General features: G+C 32.8%; 1 protein-coding gene and 1 non-coding gene across 2 annotated transcripts; one reads left to right on the top strand and one right to left on the bottom strand.

Annotated features, from left to right (window-relative positions):
* Positions 1-371: 371 nt before the first annotated feature.
* On the bottom strand, positions 372-27886 carry Azi2 (5-azacytidine induced 2). The gene is made up of 8 exons (XM_046437661.2): positions 27753-27886; positions 19488-19708; positions 17800-17925; positions 17266-17365; positions 16077-16225; positions 11647-11705; positions 5987-6105; positions 372-3892 (listed from the first exon to the last, which is right to left on the bottom strand). The coding sequence occupies exons 2-8, from the start codon at positions 19701-19703 to the stop codon at positions 3480-3482; spliced, it is 1182 nt and encodes a 393-aa protein (XP_046293617.1). The 5' UTR covers positions 19704-19708; positions 27753-27886; the 3' UTR covers positions 372-3479.
* Trnaa-agc (transfer RNA alanine (anticodon AGC)) lies at positions 18104-18176 on the top strand. Its single transcript has one exon. It is a non-coding gene; the product is annotated as a tRNA-Ala (tRNA).
* Positions 27887-27915: the final 29 nt, after the last annotated feature.

Below are 27915 nucleotides of genomic sequence, written 5' to 3' on the forward strand. Positions count from 1 at the left end.
TAATAACTTGATTATTGAAAATACTTTTTCTTTTTAAAAACTCATCCTTAGGATGAATAAACACCTTGTAAAATAGTGGACTCAGAAAGTTAGTGTAATAAATTTCTGTCCCAATGCCATAATTTGGGCCCAGGCTGATATTATATTAAAAAGTCATCCCCCCCACCCACAACCCCAGGAGCTATTAGCTGTGCACCACAGCCACTATAACCAGTTTACAGATAAGTAAATTTTCTGTTTCCACATAGTCCTCATTAAAATCAAAACCAGAAACTTAATTACAAAACAAGATTTAACTTTGGTCCCAAACCCATGAAATAGCTGACTTAGGGGAAAAAAAGGACTTAATAATTTAAATGCAATACAATCAATGGATGTTCAAGTTCCCACTTTACTCATACTCTTGAGTTAACCACTCAAAAAATGATTTTACTCTTATTTGAAATACAAAGGAACTACACTTTTCCCAGGCCACAGATCAAAAGGAGGGAGATTAGTAGAACAGAAAAAAATAAAGCAAATATCAAAATCTGGAGTCCACACAGAATAGGGGCTAATAAGCCTATATTCCTGTTCACCTTCTGATACTGGTACATTTCCTAAAGTACAGGACTGTCATTCTTTTTCTTTTTTTTAAATGACTCAAATGGAGAAAAGGCAAAACATTACAGAGGCTGGAAGAAATATACAGTCTGTGACTATTTTAATGAAAATTAAAGTAGCCAACTTCAAATTTTTGTTTTTGTTGGTGTTGGGGATCAAATCCAGGGTGTTGCACAAAGACAACTTCAATTTTATGTGGAAAATTAGCTTATATAGATGTCACATCCTCCATAGGTGCTAGACAAATTATACAGTATACTCATCCTTCTTTCTCATAGCAAAAATGAACCATTCATTGGAGACTTTATTCATGCCTCACCACACTCAAGTCTACTTATTGGACTGAGGCAGTTGTACTTTGCTTGCTTACTGGTACCTTTGTTTATATTCTGTCTGTACTTGACAATTCATAGGATGTTACCCTTTAAAATTTGCCTTTTCCAAGTAGCTTTTCTGGATAAAGATCATAACTTTCCTCCACATGATTCAATGAATTTACTATTTATTTGCTAATGTTTCACATAGGTATGTCACTACTCTACATGTGAATTCAGTTCCATTTTGGCAGACAGTCAATAAAAGAATCTTCCTTTCGGAGAAATAAATTCTACCTCAAGCTAATAAGAGGAAGGAAATGTAGCTTTTTAAAAATTATTTGTGTTCTCTTTATATTGTTGGGTTATAGATGTGCTGAACTCGGTTCTTACAAAAAGAAATCTAAAATTTTTGGAGTGTTTAGTTATTATAAGAGATTTACATAAAAGTTTCCATTTTAAAAAGATCGTAAGCCACAGATGGGCCAATTTTATCATTTCTTTTTGAATCTTAATGAGAATAGACGATATACTTAAAATTTTCTGTGGGTAAAATATTTTTGATTAATTCTTCTTACTAAAGTCTTATGCACATTTAACACTTAAACTATTAAGAACATCCTGATATTCTTAATAGTTTAAGTGTTAAATGTGCATGGACTTTAGTAAGAAGTAATTCAATGACTGTTCTTAATAGTTTAAGTGCTAAATGTGCATTAGACTTTAGTAAGAATAGCATACCTGTTTGATTGCTATCATCACTGTCTTTTGGAGGGAATTTTCTCCACTCAAAGTCAATTTAACAAGACAAATGTCTGTTATACGAATCAAATTAACAACTAACAATCAGTACCAGACCTTGTAGTATATAAGCAAGGACATTATTTCACATCCACTTCCATTTCAAACAAAAATAATTTTAATTAAACAATTTCTTGGCATTGTTCAAAACATTAATCAAGCCATTATCTCGTAAGACTGACTGACTTTACGAAGGGAAATTTCCAATTATGGTTTTAGAAAAGGCAAACCAGTAAGCCACATTAGAGATTAGAGATAATATACAGCCTATGCAGCCACATGAGAAATAGTTTATCCTGCTTTGTTATTACACAGGTAGTTGCTTCCTTCAGCTAAAGCCTGGAATCTTGTATTTGTTTTATGCATATTGGGTTTTGTTCTATTACTTGGCAGAAGACTGTACTCCCTTGAGTCAGCTGTGTTCGCTGGTCAGAATAAATTCCAGCATCTGACTTCAATTCCATTAATCACAGACAAGCTTGAATAAGTGAGTAAGATAATAGACAAAAAGAATGGTGAACATTGTCTGTGTATGCTATTCAATAATATGGAAAAGATCTGTGATACTCTTTTGAATTTAAGATATATGAACTGTCTATCAAAAAGGATAAAGTCCTTCCTACATGAAACACTGTATCCTAGGCAAAAGGTGTATGAACCAAGTAAAATATTATTACTATTATTAATATTTCTATCCTGAAAGAATTCAGGTCAATTTTCCTGTGAAGCCACCTTTGTTATTTCCTCACTTATTTACAAATGACCTGTTAGAATGAGTTTGGGGATATTTCATGATTGTACAATATCAATGCAGCACAAAATTTATTTCTAGAGTGAAATTTTGTAATTCAAAAATCACTTTCTCAAGTACTACATTTCAAAACAAAGTCTAATAATTTATAAACTGCTTTATACAACAAGCAGCAATATTCCCTTTGAAGAAAATGACTATACAGTTATACACATTTAAATTTTCATTATGGACCACCAGAGGGACAGATTAGACTCAAAACTTTAAAGATGCTCTTTCTACTTCTAATTGAATGGTGTATAAGGTTATAATAGTTTATTCACATACCACATAGTTTGTAACTATTTCATCTTTTTATCCATTTAGGACTTGAATGTACTGGGACAGAGCTGGCTTCAATGGTCATTTCAAGTCTTAGAATTCAAATTGCAATTCTAAAGTATGATTATTTAAATCTTAATGTCTAAAACACAATACCATAGAGATATAATGACCTAGTCATTTTTATTCCATTATGATATTTCTTATCTCTATGCATCATAAAGTCAATAGAATATTAACTTATTTGCATTGCCATTTGCTCCTTTATGCATATCTGAACCAGTGAACATGGTTTTTTCCCTGTATTCAAGGCTTCCTTTTATTTTTATGGATAGATGTCTAGGCCTTTCACACACTTCATAAAACCATGTCTAAAAATATCCAGTTCCCTTATCTGCGAGGCAAAATTTTACAATTGTTATCAAAGGTAGAATTGTCTTTTTGAAACACCTTAAGTTTATAAATTAGTACAGTAGCACATATCCGATTCTTAGAATATGGAGCTGGAGGTACTCTTCTTTCATACTAGAAAATCAACTACATAATATCGTACAGTGTGTTTGAATGTATATACTGAAGAACTCTGCAAAATTTTAATCAAAGCCCACTTTCAGTTTGTTAAATAACTTCCTTGGAGAACCACTGGGAGAGACAGTGTCCTCATGATCAAATCATGAATCTCTTCAAAATTAATTCTTATAAAGGCAGTTTTGATTATGATGATCCAAGTAATGCAATGGTGGTAGGTTGGGTAAAGGCAAAGTTTTACTTTTAGTTTCCCCAAATGCTGTCTCACTTGATTTAGGAGGGCTTGGGAATACCCAAGAATTATCTTCCAGAGAATTTCTGCCGTAAGAGTTGTGTTCCTGAAAGTCTGTACCATCAGTAGGAATGGATCTCTCATTATCTGTCCATGATTGGAGAAGTGCTTTCTCTGATAAAACCTTTATATCTCCTGGTAAAGGAGAAGATGTAGTATGACAGAGAGCTTTGCCATTTGGTGACAGAGGGGGATGTCTTTTGTATGTTGCAGTGAAATTTGTCAAGTGCAGTTTCGTTCCTTCTTTCCCAAGGTCTTCCATGCATCCTATTGGTGTGCAGGCTAAAAAGAAAGCACAGGCTAAATAAATGTCCATTTTCATGGCATTTGTGATCATAAAATATAATACTTCATTAGTCTTGCTAAATCCTAGAAATGATAATGAAATTCACATTTTCAAGATACAAATAAAGATCCTGTTCTAGGCCATTAATGTGACTAGTTGAAGGCTTGTAGATCATTTGTGTGCAAGTGGGGACTGAGAAAGCTGTTCTTAAGTTTTAGTTAAATATAATATTCCTTTGCTTATTCAAGGTTTTTCTCCATGGATATTCCAATAGTGATTTTTTTTCAGAAATAATTCTATTTTTAATTGTTAGGAGCCAAATGAAGTTTTAATATACATTTAAAGGCTTTTTATAGATAAAGCAGTTAAAATAAAAGTTGCAAATTAATTCCATTTCTTATTAATAAACCTATAAGAGCAACTGTGAATTCTGCTGTGGTCACAATACAGGTCAAATCTTTTTAAAAAAGGAAAAAAAATGTTTCATATACATGCAATAATGACTTAAGAAAAAGACCCTATTTGGCCACAGCCAGCAATTGGTAATATGGGCTTCCCCTCTATTTCTAACTCAACTTATCAAGGTTAAAAGATGAATGTATATTTAGCCCAAAGATGGCCAATTGCAACTAAGGATTTACTCTACGTAGTTTAGGACAAACAGAACCACATTATAAAATAAGCTCATTGTCTTTTTTCTTAGGAAGATGAATGGGGGTGTGGGGGAGAAACAGTAGAATTAACAGTGTTCAGCTTCTGGACAGAGGTACTATATAGGTCAGAAAAAAGAGGGGGGGGACAAACCTCAGTGATCTATAGTCTTATTTCTGCCCACTCCTCAAAAACAATGAGCTCTGTGGTAAGGAGTGGTGACTTTATGCCTGCCACTGTATAAGGAAATATGCTGGTGAATTTATAGTCCCAAGCATCAAGAAGATATATCATCAACCAGCTAAGAAGGAACAACAGAAACTACTACTAAGCTCTGCTCCTTTATTATTCTTCGGAGTTAATATTTACTATGTGAACAAAGAACCAAACTAAAAACTCACTGCAAAATTATTGTGTCCCTTTAAAGAAAGGTATTATTTCTACCCTCTACTTGTAGTTTTTCAATTATTTCTACCCTCTACTTGTAGTTTTTCATAGACCACAGAACACCATATTATTTTCCCTTCATTCTTAAGTAACCAGCTCTCCTGAACTAAAAGGAATTCTGAATTCAATTTTTCTTCCCAATATGTAACATTTTCCTTCACTAAGAAACACTCCTGAGGAAAACTTACTTATGAAATACAGTTCTCTCAAGACAATGGAAATGCAAATAGCAATTTTAAATTAGGTGTTGATTATTTTTTTTAAAGTCTCATTTCATTCCTTTAAAAAGTAATATTCAAATTTATAGAACACTACTTTTTTGAAATAATACTATTATGTAATACTAGGCACAAATGCACTGATTTTTCTCCATGGTATTAAGAATAGTTTTGGCAAACTACCTAACATAAAACTCAAAAAAGTTTAATTGGTCAAACAGTTAAATATGAAGGGCAAAGCAATGAAAATTTTTGGTTGAAGGGGATGCGGTGAAGCACTTAGCCTCCCATCTAATAAGCTATTCTTATAAGAAAGAAACATTCAGTTTATAAAAAATGCAAATAAATAATGAATCAGTTATTGTTTTGAAAACAAACAACATGAAAAGCCAGGACTCTGGTACATTCTGTAGCACTGGAATGAAAAATTGCTTTTGGGCTTTTAAAAAAAATATATATGAAGTAGTTGCGGTAAAAGGTCAACTAGAGCAAACTTAACACCTCAGCCTTATACACATAAGCAACACTTGGCTGAGAAAAGCCACAAGGGGAAAAGAATACAGTACTGAAGAAAAAACACATCAGCAACACCTTTATGTGTGAAGTTGACCAGTATGAGACTGAAGCCAAAGCAGAGAATGGGTAGGCTGTGAACACACTAAATATACCATGACTTATCAAACTCATTTGATGAGATTTTGATAAGATACGATGGCTAGCTATTCTTCAAGCAGTTTAGCTGGAATGAGTAGTTTCCGGTAAATAGCAACTTGCCTTTCTTGATTGCAGTTGGGGTTTTCAGTTTTCGTAGTAGTTCAGCTTGTACTTGAGTCACCAGATGTAAATTGGACATTTCTCTCTTTAGTTCCCAGTATGCATGTTGCATATTATCACTGAAATAATTTTTTTAAAGAAGTTAGTATTCATTCTTTTCATTAACAAGGAGTAACTTTAAAACAGAAGCAAGCAGATCTATATTTCTGCTCCTGTCAGTTCTGTGATGATGTAAATTAAACAACTGAAAGATAATTAGGACACTGTATATGAAAAGATGTAAGAAAAACATCATCCTCTTAATTTCTAGCAATTAATTGTATGCATTAAACAGAAAGTTTAAAAAAAGAAGTATTCTAACCACATTTTCTTACCGGTTTCAGAACTGATATTTTATTACAGTCTATAATGTGCACTGGTGTTAATATGATTTATAAGTAATAAGGAATATGCTTATTTGTAAATCTGATCAAGAATACAGTTATAATCATATATACATGTATTTATCTTTTAATTATTTTGACATTGTAAATTGAAATGATGTATCAACTGCTAAATATATACCCAAGTCCACATTAAAATAAAATTTAGGTTTCACACATTACATTCTTTATGTTTGACTGAGTTGTCTCATACTGTTGGTTCTAAATCAATGTGACATGACAGCATAAGACATGAAGAGCCAGATGATTTCCTCATAAGGAAGAAGAATCTACAAAAGGAGGATTATATGAAACAAATAAAAATTTCAAAATTTTTATCATTAAAAGTATTTTATCTCAATTATCTGAGGAAATATAAATTATTTTAAATCTAATTTTTAAAGGTTTTATTTTCCATTAAATATTCTTACTTGATAGTCATAACTTTCTTAAATTTTTAATTGTAAACTAAATAGACTGAAATCTTCAGCACATATTCTCACTTCATTGTACAAGAACACATAAATATTAAGTACAAAAATAGCTGATCTCATAGCATCCCAACAACCATATTGCATCTGAGAGATACAGTACAATTTTAGTAGTAAGGAAATCAAGCTAAGCAAACATGTCACCTCTTGCTTTAATTTTTGCCTGGCCATATACAAAACTTAAACTTCAAGGCAATGCCCTCTTAAAATCTAAATTTAATATCCTAGTTAGAGAATCAACAAATATATCAATTATTTTGAATTGTGTAAGGTTAAATACCTTTTCTATTAAAATATTCTCATTCTACTTAGACTATAATAAACTTTGTACTGCTTTGCAGAAAAATATGTCATGAACGTCACTGGATAACCTTTCGTGCACTGAAAAAAGACATGACTTTTTGCAGATTTTTGAAAGGCATGAAATATTTACTTTACAAAAATTAGTTAACCACTTCTTAACCAGTAAATGTCTGAGATGTTTGCTACAATTAATGTTTTACACAGGAGACAGTGTGAAGAGAACTGTTGATTCCTTGGTTCAATTCTGGGCATTTGGTATGTTTTCACATTATAAAGCACTTGGTATAATCACTGCACATGTGCTAATTCATGCACAGAGTCAGGATATCAATAAAACAGTTTAAGAACAGTTTACTATTGATATGACATGGTAAATGAATACGTGACTTGGAGAAAACACCCATGATAGTGTTAGGGTATTGAAATACCAAGCACATCTAATAATTCAAAACAGGTAGGCATAGAAACAAATATAAGGGTGATAACAAAATAGCATCTAGTACATATTTTTAAACTCAATTTAATTAAGACTGCTTAAAAATTAGATAGAGTTGAATACTGGGTCACCATGATTAACACACGTCATCATTTTGTCTTTTGCCCTTCATGTCACCTGAACTGAAACCTATAGTTACAAAAAATTGAAGACCATTACTAAATATAAGCTCTCCCTCTTGTGGATAACAAAGTAATCGCAGTTAGTGCTACCTACTGTTAATATTAAAGTGCTACAGTCTTCAAACTGTTTAAAATTTTATTTTTAATTCTATTAACTTGAACAAAGTGTTTAAACCATTAATTGATTAGAAAAGCCACGTTGTTATCTCTCAAATTTTTAGCAGGGTTCCAACTAACCCCCGTGAATTATTAGGTATTTTATCTAGGTAGTTGTGAGACTATTCATAGTAAATTGCATGTCACATCATTCTAGTTTTGCTTTGAATGACATACAAGCAAAATCCTATTAATATTTACAGTTGTTTATGAAGATCTTTGGTAACTGCTTGAATACTGGTATGTGACAATAAAGCAACCCAAACGAGAATCTAAAAAATAGTAGATTGAGCTGGGTGTGGACACACATGCCTATAATCCCAGCTACATGGGAGATTGTAGCAGGAGGATTCTAAATTCAAAGTCATTAGGCCAGGCAACTGTAAGACCCTGTTTCAAAATAAAAACTTCTAAAAAAGGCTGGGAATGTAGCTAAATTACTACAGTGCTTGCCCAGCATGTGCAAGGCCCTGGGTGTCATCACCAAACAAAAATAAGATATATTGAGCATTTATTCTATATACATTATATAATTATATTATATAATATGTATAATTATATTATATATACATACCAACTTGGCAAACTGGGTAAACTTAATTGTGTACATGAGGAAAACAGATTCAATTATATGTTTAAGTAAAACTATGTTGCTTTTCAACTGCATTTTGGGGGTAGCATTTCTCATATCCTCATCATCCACTCGCCAAGCACCTATAATAAGTTAACTGCCAATACAGTCTTCTCAGCCCAGAATGATACTTCACACCTCTGACTTTTAAATGTTATGAAACTTGCTTGTCTGCATCTCAAGAACTGGTTACAGTCCTGATTGTAAAATAAAATTGTGTAAAAATCCAGTCTTCTTAACTGATACTATATATGCATTTATTTAATATAGAAATAAATATTCCTATATAAGAAAAACCTACTTAACGAGTTAAGTTTGTACTTATATCATACAAATTTTTTCTTTAGCTTTTGAAAATTTCCTTAATTTAATTTCCAAAAATTATATTTTTAACTGAAAGCTAGAGAATTAAAAAGTGTATATTTTACCAACTTTGATTCCCCCATAGTGTCTTTCAAACATTTTTGACTTCAAGGAATAGAAATCATTTTACACTCTTATATGTTCTATTGTATTTTATTCCATATTTTTAAAATGCTTAACACAAAATTGCATGTTCACTAAAGAAACACAGAAGAGGATGAAAAACACTAATCCATATATTCTGAACCAGCAATTTATATTTTAATATCATCTATAACATAGCTAGCTCTATAATATAAGTTTACAGATGATGAGCAAAAGAAAGACAGTAACTCCATACAGAGATATGGTTTTAAAACCTAAATTATCAACCTAAAGCTGACACTGAAACAGGGCACCAGCTAAATTTCTGACAGGGCTATTACTGTAAAAAAAAAAAAATTGTTTTTAATATAATGAGTACCATATAAAAGGCCACCAGAAATCAAAAGGGTCAATATGTCTTAAGAAAATATTATAGTGCCTTCCTTTGCCTGGGAATATATAGAGGAATTAAAAAAAATTTTTAAAAAAGAGGATTTTCTTAATAACTGAAAAAAAAAATCCTAAAAAAATCTAAGCTTTTTGGAGCTGGGGATGTGGCTCAAGTGGTAGCATGCTCGCCTGGCATGCGTGGGGCACTGGGTTCGATTCTCGGCACCACATAAAAATAAAATAAAGATACTGTGTCCACCTAAAACTGAAAAAAAAAAAAATATAAGCTTTTAGTTAATAGTTTTATGGATATATTCCTATATATATATTCCTTCTTCTCTAATTAGTAAATTTAGCATCTGAATTGTTTCACTTAAAAGAGGATAAAGTAACTTATGAAGATTAATAAAAACACAGGAATACATACTGGAAATAGGTATAAATGATGAAATGAAGGAAAAACAAAAGACAAAATACATGTGGGAATGAGGCTAACATGAGAATACATGATATAACTTATGTTTACCAAAGTTAGGCCAAAACTTTGGTTAGGTTCTTTAGTTGCTAATCAGAAGGGAGAAACCTAACCAGTTTTGTATTTCATAGTGTCCACTAAGTTAAATGCAAACTAATTTGAAGAAAAAACACACACATAAAAGTGTATTTGAGTACTAAGGGGAGAGCCATGAGCATTTATTCTAATTGCACATTTATTTAACATATCATACTCTTGGTATTGTTTTAACACAAAACAACTTTCAGAATGAATGTAAGGCAATTCTTTCTAAAAACTGTTTCTCTCAGCTGATCCTCTGAATTGATACTGGGCTTGAGAGCTGAAGGCTTTTCTTTGATGCCATAATTATAGCTACCTCCATAGCCTCAAAAACTACTCACTTTCTTGGACCTTCAAACTCCTGCAAATCCTGTCATAGAGATTCTTCACTATCTTGATAGTTATCTGAAGCCTTCAAAGAAATATTGTTTTGGAGGTAGTCAGCTTTTTAAGTTATTCTCAGTGGATATGATCCAAATTATGTAATCCCCAAGTGGAAGCAGAAATCCTCTTCTATACTATGTATACCTAATATATTGTTTTTATATAGCCCCATTTATTTAAGCTACTATAATCAATGTGTTTATTGGTTCCCTGCTTCTTTTCAGAAATGATTTGAAGTGGCTTTATAAAAATGATAAATACAACACAATTAATAAGGGGAAACACAAGTTGATCAGAGAAAAGGTAACTCTGACAAACAAGATAACTTCTAAGGAAAAGTTTACATGGACACTGTACTAGATACATTATTAAAAAGGAAAACTTCCTTACTGCAAAAATAAATAAAATTTGAAGACAGAATCGAAATGCTGTTCCGATAGCAGAAGTGAATAGTTCCAGCAGAATGACTACATGGCCAGTCCACAAAAACGAAATATTTATTGCTCTCACTTTACAGAAGTGCCTTCTCCTGATTTCCTGTTTTCCTTAGTTGATCATTTCTCTCAAGCAAATTTTTAACAGTAATAGATCTGAGACAATTCATATTTTATTTAAATCACTAAACTCTGAAATCCAAATAACTGAACACTGAAGTCAAATCAGTATTTTTCATTGGATGGAAGATACCCATGTAGAGAGGCCTTCCTAACATAATAGGAACAAAAATTATTAATTTAAAACAAAGAAGTTACTTACGTAAAAATGGTAAGTATTTGAGGGAAAAAAAGCGCTGAAGTGCATCAACTCTGATAGTTACTTCTGTTCTAAACCTAAGGGGGAATAACTCTCTTAAACTTTATGCTATTCCAAAGACGAACATTGTCCAAGACTGCCCTTAAGATAAAGGGATATTACTATAAATAGAAATGTGTAATTTCTCATGTTCAAAAAACAGGGTTTATTACAGAATACTTTCACAAAGCTAGTTCCTTAAAATCAGATCCAAAATATTATTTAATGTTCAGAAGCTTTGTCTAAGATATCATAATGTGCACCTTTCTACCACTTAAGGTCAAGGCTGCAGTTAAGTGAAAGTTAAAATGTTTTTATAAGTATATTGTGATCAGAGGTTAAATTCAGCATCAAAATAATATCTATTTGCTGTGTTTTTAAGGTTGAATCAAAACAGAAATCCAGGTACCTACCCAAAGTGACCTACAGAAGAAAACATGTATTATTTTAATGTTGAAGAATTTTCATACCTTGAAATGCTTAGTTTTTGGAGATCTCTGCTCTTCATACTGTCTTCCTGAGGTGGATCCTGTCATTTATTTTAAAAAATTTTAAAAAAGTTATAATTATTATTATGTTTATTCTCAGTTTGGTATTACCAAAGAAGATTCGAATTTTACAGAATATACTTATAATTGAATAGCATAAAACTAATTTCATATCCAATTTTAATAAAATATCACCAAGCTATCACAAATATTTCTAAATTACTTTAAATTATTTAGAGAATATTTTAATTTTCTTTAGAAAATTAATAAATTAATAAAATTTCTCCCATGTAAAAGTACTTGGGAGTCCTACAAATGTATCTTTGAACATACCAATCTGAAGTCTATATTCAAAATAGTACAACACATTATCACACTCTGTTTATTCAAGGAAAATGTGAATGAACTTCATGAGAAATTTAAAGTTTTGAGTATTTCATCTTTTTGTATTATTATAAAAAAGTCCTCAAAATATTTTTACAGCTACTGTCTAACAAAAAGAGTGATCTAACATTCAAAGATTATTTACAGCCAGTTATCAGTTTGCAATGTTCTGAAGGTAATAATGAATTTGTTTTCTAACTCGTGCAGTATGGGAGTTTCAGGGAACCCATGGCTACAAATTCTTGGGAAATAATATTGAAATTATACAGAATTTGTATATTATAGGACTTCTCAGAACCTTTAATTCACAAAAGCACAGTCTGAACCTTCCTATATGGGCTATTTTTAGGGACCTCAGACGTCTACTATAAAAACCCCAATTTTATTGGCCCAAAGTTTCTTACACTTCTTCAGCTACAGAGTTTGCATTACTTAATAGGATCAACTGTTCTGAATGTAAATGCTGGAATACTGGGAGATAAAGAAAATCTAAAAGTGGAATTACCTCTGCAACCTCAACCATAATAGCACCAAACACTAATCAAGAGAGTATACTATAAAACAAAAATGAAAACCTTAGCTGAGCACAGTAGCATACACCTGTAATCCCAGTGACTCACTGAGGCTGAGGCAGGAGGATTGTGAGTTCAAAGTCAGCCTCAGAAACTTAGTGAGGCCCTAAGCAACTCAGTGAGACCTTGCCTCTAAAAAAGGTATAGAAAAGGGATGGCATATATACACAATGGAATTTTACTCAGCATTAAAAGAGAATAAAATCATGGCATTTGCAGGCAAATGGATGGCCTTGGAGAAGATAATGCTAAGCAAGTTAGCCAATCCCAAAGAAAACAAATGTGTTTTCCCTGATATAAGGAGGCTGACTCATAGTGGGGTAGGGAGGAGAATGGGAGGATTACATGAATTCTAGATAGGGAAGGGGGTGGGAGGGAAAGGAAGAAGGCAGGGAATTAACAAGGGCGGTGGAATATGATGGACATCATTATCCAAAGTACATGTATGAAGACTCGAATTGGGTGTCAACATATAGATATGAAAAATTGTGGTATATATGTGTAATAAGAATTGTAATGCAAAAAGTACATGTATAAAGGCATAAATTGGCATGAACATACTCTATATACAAAGATATGAAAAATTGTACTCTATATGTGTAATAAGAACTGTAATGCACTCTTCTGTCATGTATTTAAAAAAAATAAAATCAATAAAACTTAAAAAAAAAAAGAGGTGAGGATGCGGCTTAGTAGTTAAGCACTCCTGGGTTCAATACCTGGTACTAAAGAAAAGAAAACCCTAATATGTCCATGTAGGATGCTTCTACACATTCCAGAAGGTATTATAAAATTCATTTAATAGAAAGGAAAGTACCATCTTAATGTTTGTATATTTGGCTGTAATAAGTATAAACAAGTTTATTAGTGTGAACATAAATTTCTTTCTTGGATTGTTCTAAGATTCCCACATCCAAGAGGATTTTAATCAGCAACACCTCTGATATAAATTTAAAAGGGCATCAAGATTTCACAACATCAAGATTTCAATTTGGAACCTTTGATATTGTTATTTCCATTTTTTTTTTATCCTCAGTTCATTTCTTTATGGTAATTATGAACATTTTCACTTCATAGCCTCTATCTACCACTTAATAAATAAATGCTAGAGTGGGTACAATGCTGTAAATCTTTTCCCCCTCCTTTATCTCACCTTCAACCCTTAAAAGTTTGTTGTCTCTAATTTCATCATTAAAAAAAAGTTTCTTCCACTATAAATATCTGTTTTTCTGTGACCAGTTTGCTTATAGTAGATCTAACTAAAAGCAATTTCACTCACTCCCCAGCACCATCTAGTGGAAAAGAATAACTACTAGTAACCAAAACTATGCCCTAGCCTCTCAAACAGAGACCTAAGAGCACTGCCCCTCTGGATTACCCTCATTAAGTCTTATGGAAAAGATTTGGTACTCAATACACTAAGTTCTGGGCACTATGCTAACTGCTTTATACATAATAATTTAACTTTCATGAAAAAATATAGGTACTTAACATCTAGAGAAAATAAATTTCCTAATAAGTTAAATGAAATTCCTAATTTTACAGTTAATAAGCAGCACAATTATAAGCCAGACTTCTAAGATTCTGTAGCACAGCTTCCTACTCTACAATAAAATATTCACCATGTATAATAGTTATTGTTGTGATTTAGATGTGGTATCCCCCCAAAGCAAATAATGTGAGACAATGCAGGAAGATGTAGAGGTAAAATGATTGGGTTATTACAGCCTTAATGCTATCAGTGAATTAATTCCTGGATAGGGAATTAATTTAATGGTAACTGAAAGCAGGTAGGGTGTGGCTGAAGGAGGTGGATCATTGGGGCTGTGCCTCTGGGTTTACATTTTGTCCTGGTGAGGAGAACTCTCTCTCTCTGCTTCTTGGTGGCCATGTCCTGACCTGCTTTCCTCCATCACACCCTTCTGCCATGATGTTCTGCCTCAGCTTGAGCTCTCCTGGCCACCTATGGACTAAGACCTCTCAAACCATAAGGCCCAAGATAAACTTTTCCTCCTCTAATTGTTGTTGTTAGGTCTTTTTGGTCACAGTAACAAAAAAGCTGACCAAAACACATCAAATAATATCAAGCAGAATATATACACTAACAATTAGAACTCAGAGCTTCAAAGTGTAAATCTTGTAAGGAAAAGATGCTGGAAGCTTTTGAAGAAACAATAGTGTGTGGCCGGGAAAATCAACTTCCAATGTCAAGTAGGAAACACAAAAACCATTGGCTTTTTATTGGCTCTAACAGGAGTTGACAGTAATTTTTATAATGTTTCCCCTTTACCAGAGCTGGGGACGCCAAAGTAAGTTCTTATTGCGTGGTTCAGAGGAATTCTTCTGGTTATAGCCAAGGCAGAATACTGTGTTATTCTTATCCTGGCTCATTCTTATCTAGTGGGCTGCCTCTGATAAAGACTACATTATAGAAGAGAGAAGTATTAGCTCCATCTATGAACACTTGTGATTCAAGGGCAGAATCCTGGTTGGCAGTCAGAAGTACAGGAGGTAGTTCCTCTTTTAGATAGCAGGATCCCAGAAGAACATGGAATAGCAGACATACTTCCTCAATAGTACTGGAATGCTCTGGTGATCAAAATGGTTGAGTTAAGAAATATTTAACTGATTACATCTAGTGTGAAATACATGAATATGTGAAATTATTATTTGTTTCAGGCTTTAACTAAGCTTTTCAATTTCTTTCAATAACTATTTCATATTTTGCATGTGATACAGTACTCTCATGCTCCCCTATTTCTTTATCACTTTCTTTCATTCTGAGTGTTATCTCCACCTGAAAATATATGGCCATACTTATTAGAGTTTAATGTATATTAATAGTAAACACACTCCTGGGGAGGACCTGAGAATCATCTTATGTTTTAGTGGATGATGTTAGGCTAACCACACTACAGCAGCTTGGCAGGTTTGATTCTTTTCCAGTACTTGAATTCTCAACTATCTACTAATAGTTAAATGTTGCCCTTAAAAGTATTATTCTTCTAGAAAGAAGCAGACTACAGTTTTCTTTGTTGGTGGTAGGTTTTGAAAGAATTCTAAAAATCAAATTGTCTTTGCAATGTTTAAATCAAATTATTAAGTTAAATAAAATGGGAAACTTAAAATGTTAGTTTTCTTTAAACTTTATAGGAAAAAAAAACAAGAAAACTGAAGGAAAAGGAGTTTGAAAGAATAGTTACAATAAATAACCTTACAAGCCTTTTAAAAATAAGTCTTCAAAAACTGAATTACAAAATTTTAAGGTCAGGCTAAAAAGTACACAATGTATCCAATATTAGCAGAAATGATTAAAGGAGAAGATAACATGAACTTTTCAGGGAATGAATATTAGTAATTACAATTAATAGTAATCTATAGTTTAATACTTTGTGATAAATCCTACATAGAATGCACAAAGAATACTTAATTTCCCAATTAATCATTTTGTAGTACCATTTGTTTGGCTTTTTGTAGCTCAATTTTAAGATCATTACATTCTTTCCTCATCAGTTCCAACTCTTGTTCCAAACCATGGATCTTCAGGTCACAGCTCAACTTTTCCACCTCCCAGTTTGATGAAGGTGGATTTAAATTCCTCATCACTACAAAAAGGATGAATAATATAAAAACTGTTATCTTTGCCTTTTACATTGACTTCAATTCTAAAAATGTATGCTGATTAAATATAGATAACAAAAATACAAAACATGTACAATCATAGTTTTGTTTTAAAAGAAATAGCAATTACTTCCAAATATCTATGCTAAAGAGTAAGACATCTAATGTTCTTGTTTTAGAATGTATTAACCACTCCATCTCTGATTCTGTTATTTAAGTCAAAGTATAAATTTGTCAGTATAGAACTTTAAGATACCATACCCATAAACAAATGCTAAAATGTAGCATATGAGTAATCTGTTTTGCATAAGCCAATGTTAAGACAGTGACAAAAATAATAAACTAAGGTTCAGCTAATCACTTCATCTAGTCCTTTCAGAAAGAATAAAGTTTGACCAACAAATCCAGGACATAGTGTCAAAACAATTTTGTTCATAAACATTATACTATAGAAACTTAAAGCTGTACACTGCTTTATCTTTGACTTAGTACTTTTAGTCTTTCCATCTACAAAAACGCCCAACCAATTACCATAAGAGATCTTAATAGAAAATACATTTTCTATTCAAAGATCTCTCAGAAGCCTATTCTTATTCTTTAGATTATCTCATGAGAATGTTCATAGGAACAGACTATAATCCGCAACCCCAGATCTAACTTCCCACCCCAACATCTCATTTGTGGCTTTTAAAAACCTTCAGAAAAAAAAAAAAAAAAAGAAAAATACTGAAACTCTTCCGTGACTACATGTCTAGGCAAAATGTTCTGTAAGATGGATAAGACTGGACCTGGAAGTTATGATTAGGATGGAGTTTTAAACTCCTTTCCTACTCCATCACAAACTAATACTAGATAAAAATTAACAAATTTTCTCTAAAAAGGTATAATTTCTAACTGAAGTTAAAAGGAGTCAATATCGGGTGAAAGCAAAACAGAAAAACATAAGCCTAAAAATAATAGTATTAACACACATATAGAAAAATGATTCTGTTAGAATATTTATAATAATAAGTAACTGGCATACCCTGCTGAGTTTCCACCTCTGTTCTTAGCTGGAGGAGTTCTACTTCTTTAGATTGTAGCTGCTCATTCAATACTTTCAAAGATTCAGAGTTGTCTTTATTCTAGTTAAGTAGGGAAAATGCCAAATTACATTCAATAAAATCTATAGGTTGGTAGTATATGCTAATTTTCAGGTAGATGTTGAAAAAACTCATTCTAGGCCTTTAAAGGCAAGATGGGAAAATGAACTCAGTTTCTTACTAATTTGCTGTATCTAACATATGACATTTTAAATATAATGACTCCCTTCCATGTCATGATTTTTAAAAATAAGTTAGTGGCATTATATGTATTTAAGTCCTACATATCATTATGTATTAAGTACTTATTTTTGTTTGTAAGTTACAAATATAATTATTAATCATTTCCACTTTGCCTTAAGCATGTATATTTTTAATTAATAAATGTAAATACATAAGCTCATTTTAAATTTTAAACCTTACGAAGGAGAAAACTCATTTTCAACATACAGATAAATTATTTCAAAACAACTTACCATCTTGTCCAATTTGCTCTTCAAATTATCTCTATCAATGCAAACTTCTCTATATGCATGGTAGGCCTTATTTACTTGTTCTCGTCCCACAGAACTTGTTTCTTCATCTAATCGAGCTCCTACAAGCTAATGGTATAAAATCAGAAAAGGAAGTTATAAGAGGATATTTTACAGGGAAAAAAAAAAAAAAGTCAGTCTTCTGATGGCATCATACTACTTCAGTGCAGGGATAGAGCCTAGCCTATAAGTGAATATTGTTCTTCCATATAATTAATCTTTACTGATTAAAAAAGCAAAACAGGGCTGGGGTTGTGGCTCAGTGGTAGAGTGCTCACCTAGCAAGTGAGAGGCCCTGGGTTCGATCCTCAGCACCACATAAAAATAAATAAACAAAATAAAGGTATTGTGTACAATTAAAAAATAAAATATGTTAAAAAAAGAAAGCAAAACAATATAGAATACTTTTAAAAAGCCTTCTATGCTTTTACATAACTAGCATTTTATCCTTTATAGTATCTGATTAAACCATCATACTATAATGGAGTATATTATTCTTTCGAAGTACTTAGTCTATAGCATCTAATTTCCACTATCAGAAAAAAATAGTGAATTAAGTCATACTTGACATTTTAATAAATAAATGTGTTAGTTCATTAAATCCCTTATTATTCCAGAATTGGAATTAATATGCTTACTGGTCACAAAGTACAGAATAATTTCCAAAGGTAACTATACATAAAATCCCATTTTTATACTTAATTTTAAAATGAATACAGCTATGAGCTCCAAAAAGTTTCCTTTTCTCAGTTTATCCCACTGTATTACTAATTTACTTAATTACTGTAAAATTCATGTGAATATAATGAAATTATCATTATTTTTATAACTGACTCCCCTCAATTTACTTTCCCCTACATGTAGTAAACTCTACCACGCTTCATCCTCAAGTTTTTAAAATATAGGATAATTCATTCCTTTGGCTTTTGAGAACTCATTTTCTTTACCCTTTATGGAAGCTGCTATTTACAAGACAATACAAATCTGAGATGAAGAAACACAACTAAGAAGTCAAAACTTTAAAACTTAAAAATAAATGGATGATTGAGGAAGATTTTCCAACACTGAAAATAATAGTAAGTCTGGTGACATAGTAAATCAGCTACCTTACTTCATAACATATGGAAGCGTCAGCTTTCTAAAGGAAAAAGCAAATGACATTAATTTATCAGTTAAAATAATTATTTCTATTATGAATGTGAAAGAATAAATGAGAATGTGGAGGTAAGATTTCAGTTCTGGTGAAGACCTTACTAAACATTAAAACAAAGTTCTAGAGCTTTCTCCTTTGAAACTTAATTTTCTTCTTTGGTATGTTATTTATTTTTGCACAGATTTCAAATTTCTGAGTAAGATACATGCAGCTATGAAGGTAAGGCAATCTGAAAAAAAAAGAAAGAAAAATACTAGGAATATAACTCCTCCAATTTGTTAAAACCTAATCTACAAACATTTGGCAAGCACATATTATATGAAAAACAGTATACACTTAAAGCCAGGGTTTGAGATTTGTAGATATCCTTAGAAATTTAGCACAATCATGGAATATAAGACAGAAAATATCTGAAATTTAAAATACATTTTGAATTATTTTTCACATAATAAATCATAATGAAGATAGAAGAAATTACCTTTTCTTCCAAAAACCTTATTCTTTTCTTTAAGAAAGAGTTCTCTTTCTCTGAATCTTTAAGTCGTTTTTTGATGTCTTCATATGCAGTGACAAGGGCAAAATGTGAAGCAACAGACTCATCTCCTGAATATATTGATACAGGAGTCAATGTATCTCTTCTATGGGCTTTTTCATGATTCAGGATGCAGATATCATCTTCTACTAGTGCATCCATGACAGCTATTTAAAAGAAAAAAAGAAACATGAAATACAAATATCTCAAGGAATAAAAGAGCAGAAAAAAATATATTCAAAATAATCTGAATGCTGGGTCAATGTTTAAAAAATCCTATTTTCTTTTAGAGGCAGTGAAGCATAAGAGTTTATGTGTAGGGGTGCACACACCTGCAATCCCAGTAACTCAGGAGTTGAGGCAGGAGGATCACAAGTTCAAGGTTAGCCAGGGTAAAGTCTCAAAATAAAAATTTGGGGTTAGGGTTGTGGCTTGGCGGTAGAGTGCTTGCCTTGCATGTGTGAGGCTCTGATTCAATTCTCAGCACCAAATAAAAACAAATAAACAAAATAAGGTATTGTGTCCATTTACAACTAAAAAAGTTATATTAAAAAAACAATCAGTGGGGCTGGGAATGTATCTCAGTGGTAGAGCATTCTGGATGCAGTCCCAAGAAAACATGGATTATCAAGGGGTTGGGGTAGAAGCATAGCCATAAAGCATTTAAAACCATAATCTATTATCAGGAAGCTCTATAAAAATCTACGAAATACCAATTTCACCAAAGAATCAGAATTTTTAAACACTTTATGCCCATATATTTTTTCCTCATTAACACTTACACTTTCAGATCTACAGTAGCAAGATTTTATAGTTTATAAAACTGTCAATTTTCAAAAATTCTTCAAATTCATGACATAATATTATAGAAATTTTAATACCTTCTCTACTATATTCTTTCCACACTAGTAATGTTTATCATATGTTCACAATAGAAGACAAATTAACATTTGAGTGTCTACTATGTCCTAGTACCACACACTACATTCTTTCAATATTATCTCATTTAATCATATAAACATTCTGTCAGGTAGGGATCATCTAAATAGGTAGGCCTTATTGCCTAAAGCTAGTGAAACTTTAGCTCTATGAGGGCAGACATTATGTCTATGTTGTTCATCACTATGTCCCCAACTCATCAGCGTGCATGAAGTACTCAATACTGATCATTACATGAGTGGATAAAATAGGATTCAAATCAAACTCTGACTCCAAAACCTAAAAGCAGCAGCCAGCTACTTTCTTTACTTACTGAATATATATATACTTGCTCTGTGTATCTGCTTTTGCTATTAAGTTCGATATTACCTTCCCAACCAAGAGTTATTATGTACCTGGAAAAATGCTACGGAAGAACTTGTAGCTGAAACCTTTTAAGACCTCTTGGGAAAAACAGAGTAAAAAGGATTGTAGGTCATGTTAGAAAATCTAAAAGAATTCTTCCAAATATTTTTTACTTTAAAATAAAACAGCATTCTAAATAAGAATACCAATGGAATTTCACATAGATTAGTAACTAATGATTGCTAAAAAAACAAAAGTTTTTTTTTTTTTTTTTTTACTATTCCTCGCTTGGAATAAAATTTGATTTCTAATATTAGACTTTAAGATCATTATAGATCAAAAAATTAAAGTAGAAGGGTATTAAGTAATTTTTCCAAAGTAAAATAGTAGAGAGTTTAGATATAAACAAAGTCAACCACAAAATTCATCTTTCACTATGCCTGCTTTCCTCTGGAACTCCCTTCCCCATGTCAACTAATGCCTATAGTTTGTTTTGCTTTATCTCAGACAATGTGAATAATTAACAAAAGGCTTTGTGTTTTTCTGAGTCTGGTCTACTACCATTATATTTCTGCTTTTCTAATTTTATAACTGAAACTTTCTGGTTGCTCTCAACTGAAATCAAATTTTGGAGTATCTAAACAATTTGTGTCTTTGTAGGATCACAGAAAATGTAGGCAAAAATAAATGTGTACACTATGTGTTTTGAATAGGTAAAACCTACCATCCAGTCAATCCACACCAATTCCAATTTAAAATTTTCTAAACATATAAGCAATTTCTATTAAGTTAGAATTTTTTCCCAGGTAATCAATAAAGTTCAAAAACAAGTATGGACTATGCTATTAGCAGTATCCCAAAAGTGTCAAGATTCTTATTATGAATAACTACTGCAAGCTACACTCTTTGCTAGTAATAGTTTTAAGATTTCTTCCTCTAAACTGGTTTACTTCCCCTAAATTCAACTATTTCAAGTTACTTAACTTGTTCACTTGTGTAATCTGTATTCATTTTTATCATGAAATGACCATGATGAAAGAAAAAAAAAAAGAAAACTCAGTGTGGGAGACAGCTGTCCAGAAAAATAATTATTATACCTAAAGGTAGGTAATATATTTGAAACAATTCAGAATGATGCAGGAACTGTAGATGGGGAGGAGTGACTTTCAAAGAAGATACCATAACAGATCAAATGACTGTGTAGTTATCTTTATTGTACTTATTGTTCTTAAACCTTTACATTCTGCTTTCTTCTAGCAGGAGGAACAAGTTCAAAAATTTGGAAGAGTGTGGGGGAGGTTGAAAAGCATAATGATAGATGAGATTAGAAATATGCGATGAAGATAAATGGAGATGATCCTTTATGGTAGACAGACATATATTTTGGTCTTTATTCTGCAGAATTTTTAAAAAGATAGAAGTGGACATGGTTAAAGTATAAAAATATTTACACATATTCATTAAAAACATTCATGACTGCTTTGGTTTGGATGAGTATCCCTCAAAGGTCCACTCCCCAAGGCTGGTGGTACTGGTAGTTAAGTACTGTGGACCTTTAAGAGATAAGACCCTATGGGAGATCTGTAAGTTATTGGGGGCATGCCTTCAGAGGTGACTTCAAGACTCTGATCCAGTCTTCTCTGCTCCCACTTCTTGCCTTGTGATATGGGTAGTTTGTGCTTATATGTGTCCTTGCCAAGATGTGCCATCCTTGCCAGATGCCCAAAGCCTGGAAGTGCACTTGAACCTCCCAAACTGAGCAAAATAAACCTTTTCTTAATAAGTAGCACATTCTCAGGCACTTCACTTAGTAATACAAAGCTGATTCATACAACTCACTAAATGAACTACTTAGTATTGGCTGTTTACAAATATTTGCCCCATTTAATTTTCAGGACCATCCTAATTAGGACTACAGATGAGAAAACTGGGAACAAGAAAGGTTATGAAGGTTAGCCAGAATAAGACAATTAGTATGCAGCAGAGGTACTTGGATTTCAGAATGTGAGCTACCAATATTTTCTCCTCACCAATGAATCTATTGCAAACCTTCATCGAGAACTATAAAACAAGGAACTCGCTAGAAAATTCATAAGCACTTTAGATGGAAGGTCAGGGGTGGTGTACTGAGACAACAATACCACATTTTATACAATGATAGCTTGTCACTTTTAGGTAAAATGAGTAGTCAGACTTGTTCATTCTGTTATCTTTTTAATTAATAAATTATCAAAAAATTGCACACTGTGTGGTCTAAATAAAACTATTTGCATATAAAGGATTTTTCAAGTTTTATATCATTCTATATATTGAGTCTATAAATATGATTTGGAAAGTAGTATAAAAATTGTTTATCTATACTAAAAATTATATGAGAACTAGTCACATGAACAAGAGAAAATCCACTAGCACTACATACATCAAGTTTTATTGTTTTAAGCAGCTGGTATTTAAATTCACTGTAAAATGAGAATCAGAATTTTAATTTCTATTCCAAAATAAATATAAAATCAAATGCATCAGAATGTAAATATGTACTCTATTATTCTGAACAAACTGGACCTCTGGAGATTAACAGCCATAGTGTCCAGGAAAATAAGATCTTAAAAAGAAACCAATTAATATGAAGCAAATATCCCATTATATTTATTATTACAATGAAATCTAAGGGCAAAGTAAAAGTAGAATATTTGTAGCCTTCAGTTTTATTATTTACACAAGCCTCCTTCATCCTTCCTTAACCTTATTTCTACAGAAAGGTAAGGGGAACCACAGTAGTTTGCCTCAATGCAAAGGCTCAGTTTTATATATTTTTGCTGTGTTACAATGTTTCTTAATAGATATACAAATAAGCAGGCCCATAAATTTGACTTTTTGGGTAAGTGGTAAAAACCTAATTTCTTATCACTACACTTAACTAGATCAAGCTAGGTTTAACATTTTGAAAAATTTAGCTAAATCTGATTTTATTTATCATAACTAAAGTTTTCTTAAAATAGCAAACGTTTGTTTCAATTACTCATATTTTAAAAATAAATGCCAGGAGTAGAATATTGCCAGTGAAAATTAGAATTACTGGGCTAGGGGTAGAATGCCCAGTGTTTAGACAGCCAGCACCATCCCCGTCCTCCCACCAAAAAAAGAGAGCGAGAACACACTATCAAAAAAGACAATATTTTCAGTAGTCCAGCAGGAATTAGTAAATTAACTTTTAAAACTTAACAAATGTCAAAACATTGCCCCAATACAAGTAGATTTCTCTCAGTCATGAAAATCAATAATAAATTATTCCAGAGACATCCCACAAAGAAATTTGGCTTTTTCAAGAACATTCCAAGAAGCTGGACATGACGTAGGGCAGGATTAGAGAAAGTGAGGTATGGAAGGGACTACTGCCTTAGAATTACTTGGAGTTCTGTGCAACAATATTGATTACTTGGCTCCAATAAAGATCTATGTAAATTAGACTATATGAGTAGAAATATCAAACTGTACTTCAATAATCACCCCAGGCAATTTTAAGTTCCATACTAATATAAAAACTACTCATCTAGATTCAGTAAGAGTTAACAAATCACTATATGATTCATAGAATTCCAATTATAACTATTATTTTTGAACATCTGTAGGCAAGGGTAGATCTATGGTACCAACTGGTAAACACCACCTAAATCTTTCATGAAGATTTAAGGATTGAGGTGAAAGATGACAATTATTGATGAGAATAATAAAATTTTAGGAATGATAATGGAGAAAAGAGGGCGCTATTTATCAGAGAAGGTGGGCAGAAAAGCATACTATCTGAGGATAATGGAAAGACACCTGGGGAAAAGGTTCAAACATTATTAATTAGTATTGTTTTAAAAGATGTTAAACTTCAGTGTTCACTATAATTGACACGGAGAGGAGTCTCTCTTCTTCAAGTTACATACACTGGGGTTTGGTAGACTACAAAACATAGAAATATCTTCTGACACTACACTGGTCTTTTTTCTGAAAATAAATAAGATTATCCTGCCATTTTTCAATATTGTTATGTTTACTATTTTACTGATCACTTGCTATATGTCAAGTACTAATGCTTTTATAGGCATTTTCCTACTTCTTAGGTAGGCACTATTGTCCTATTTTATAAAGTTTTATCTGTAGTTACTCAACAGATCAGTGGCAAAGCTGGGATGTGAATTCACATAAACTGTCTCCTAAATTTATGCCCTTGATGCAACATTCTGAATAGAACAAAAAATTAATTCTGATTTTCCTAATAAGATTCTGGATAAGTCAGAACTCTGGTAGAAAGAACACTGGTCTAGGACTCAGAAAGCCAGGTTCTATTCTAAGATCTGCCACCTGGACTATAGATTAGTTCACTTTACCTCTCTGGATCTAAATTTTCCCATCTATAAATGACAGTTGGACTATCTCACTAAGATGCGACTTTACTAAACTATGAAGGCAAAATTTTAATCCAAATACAGAATAGCAACCTGAACAGATAGAAGGAATTTCACATTTGTGCCAGAAACTGAGTAACAGGTCAAATATACACATTACCTCAAGTCTACACTAAACTTGGTCAGAAAGGTATTATTATCTCAGTGAGGAAACGGAGGCTCAGATGTGAGGTAAATGTGCCCATAATCACATCAGCAGTAAGTAACTGGGGTTTGAATCAAAATTACACAGTAGGCTTTTTCCTCTATTCTGTATTGTTCCCTGTAGTGAATTTTGTTTAGAATTTCCATCACCTTTCTATCTCTTGAGACGTTAGGATATTCTTGAGCCCATTTCATACAATTAGTTAAGATACTATGGCACAAGGATTAAGTCTTAAGGACGCAGAGAGACCAACACTTACTGCTCTTTGTCCATTAGTAATGAAACAATTAGGGGCAGGGATGGCTTCCCAGTTTATAAAAAAGGGATCATTAAGTGCCTTTTTTCAAGATACAATCTGATCTCTTAATCTAGGTACCTTAGTAATCAAATTTAATCTACTATTCAATAAGTGTCCAAAAAATAAAATCAGCATCAGATACACAATATGAAAACTCCAGTTTCATTTTTATGGTCCTCACTGACTCACTAACTGCCCTAATTCAGAAATTTAGTTTGTGTGGCCAGGGAATCCTAAGACTGTTTCAGGGATAGCATAATGTAAACAGCAGTCTACTTCTTTTCATTCCTTTAAGTAATTTATAATGCATTAATAAATGACACTGGTGTTACTAATAAATATTTCCTAACAATGATAAGAATATTAGCACCATAAAAGTTACATTGATTCCACTACATCATGGATTATAAAAAAGGTATCACATTATTTTACTTAATAATTATAATAATGTTCTATATTGTTAACTTTTTGTTTGTTTTGTACAGGGGATTGAACCCAGAGGGGCTTAACCACTGAGCCACATATCCCCAGCCCTTTTTTATATTTTCTTTTCTTTTTTTAAAGGGGGAAAAACATGAACAATTTAATAGAACAATGGGCACCTAGAAGAACAGGGAGTATTAAATAAGAAATTATTATATACTTATTAGATTTTCTTTAGAGACAGGGTCTTGCAGAATTGCTCAGGATGGTGCTAAATTGGTGAGGCTTGCTCTAAAAGCGCAGATCCTCCTGCCTCAGCCTCTGAGCCGCAGGGATTACAGGTGTGCGCTTGTTAACTAATATTAATCAGATAGTTATGGTACACCAAGTAGTATGCTTCACCTTTTAGGGCAACTATCTCATTTATTCTTCATAAGAATTCATCAAACTTACATAAAACCTCTGAGGTTGGCTATAATATCCCCATTTCACAGAAAGAGTAAATGAGACATTAAGAGGGATAGCTGACTCCAAGGTCAACATAACTCTTATAAACTATGTTTTGCTGTCCTAGAAAGTAAGCATTACCCTCATTTTAAAGATAGGGAAAAGGAAAAGGAAGACCTCTTTCCAAGTGTCAAATGAATCAATGGAAAATTCAGTGCTTAGATTCTGGAGTTCTGATCTAATTCACTACCATTTTCCACTACACTACGTTGTCTCTTTAATATTAAAACTTTATATCGCATACAATTTACATTTACAAACAATAATGCATTAAAATTTCATAATCATCCTGTGAATAATCTACCACTCCCAATTTACAGAAAAAAATATTGATTATCAGATTGGGCAAATTAAAATTAGAGTGTTTAAAAAGAAGTGGAATTTAAGTTATGCCCTAAGATATTGTTCAATCCATTTTAAAATTCCAATAATAAAAAAGAAAGTGTCTTCTATGTTTAAGGAGCAAGGTCAATTTCAACCCTGGTACATCAATGTCTTCAATCACCTTACGGTATTTCCAATACGTCGGCGGAGGCCATTTGTTTTGATCTACCTGTATTACAATTTTCGTGGTTATTTTATTTCACTTTCAATTATTTGAGTTCCTTGTGTGTGGGAGATTGGGTGTTAGCCTACCTTGCAACCGAAATAATCCAAAACGTTACTGGAATCGACAGGTTAGACACCGGAGAAATGGCGAATACCTACAGCTTGCCAGCCCTCGACAAGGTGCAAAGGGCTGATGTTCATTGCTCAGACGCCCAGGCAGTACCGCCCTAGTTACACGTCCCTCTTTCCTTTCCGATATAAATGCCATCTCGGTGAATGAAATAAAACTGGAAAAAGCCCCAGTCAATCAGAGCATAGAAGCAAATGAGCAATAGGTGAAAAGTAAAGTGAAGGACAAGAAGGGGCCTGGAACAGCTAAGGCGCGGGGATGTCACGGGCCAGGGAAGCCTGGGGTGGGCAGCTCTCCAAGGAAGGGGGCGTGGGAGAGGGTGAGGGAAAAATGACGTGTGGCTTAGACCCACTACAGCACGGAGGTTGGTCCCAGCACTGCCGGCACGCTAGCTCCCACCCAGCCCAAACGATTCACTCACCCTGAACCCTGGCTACGTGGGGCCGCCCCTGGGGCCGCCGAGTTTCGATTCCCCAGTGTATGGAAACCGCCTGAAAACAAACCGGGTCGCCAGGGGTCACCAAGGGCTTCCGGTTTCCTCGAAGACACCGCTGCTTCCCCAGAGAAGGTGGCGGCTCCAGGTG

Source organism: Marmota monax, unplaced genomic scaffold (genome assembly GCF_021218885.2).
Source record: "Marmota monax isolate L192 unplaced genomic scaffold, Marmota_monax_Labrador192_F-V1.1 WCK01_AAM20220418_F8-fsc00021, whole genome shotgun sequence".
Lineage (NCBI taxonomy): Eukaryota > Metazoa > Chordata > Mammalia > Rodentia > Sciuridae > Marmota > Marmota monax.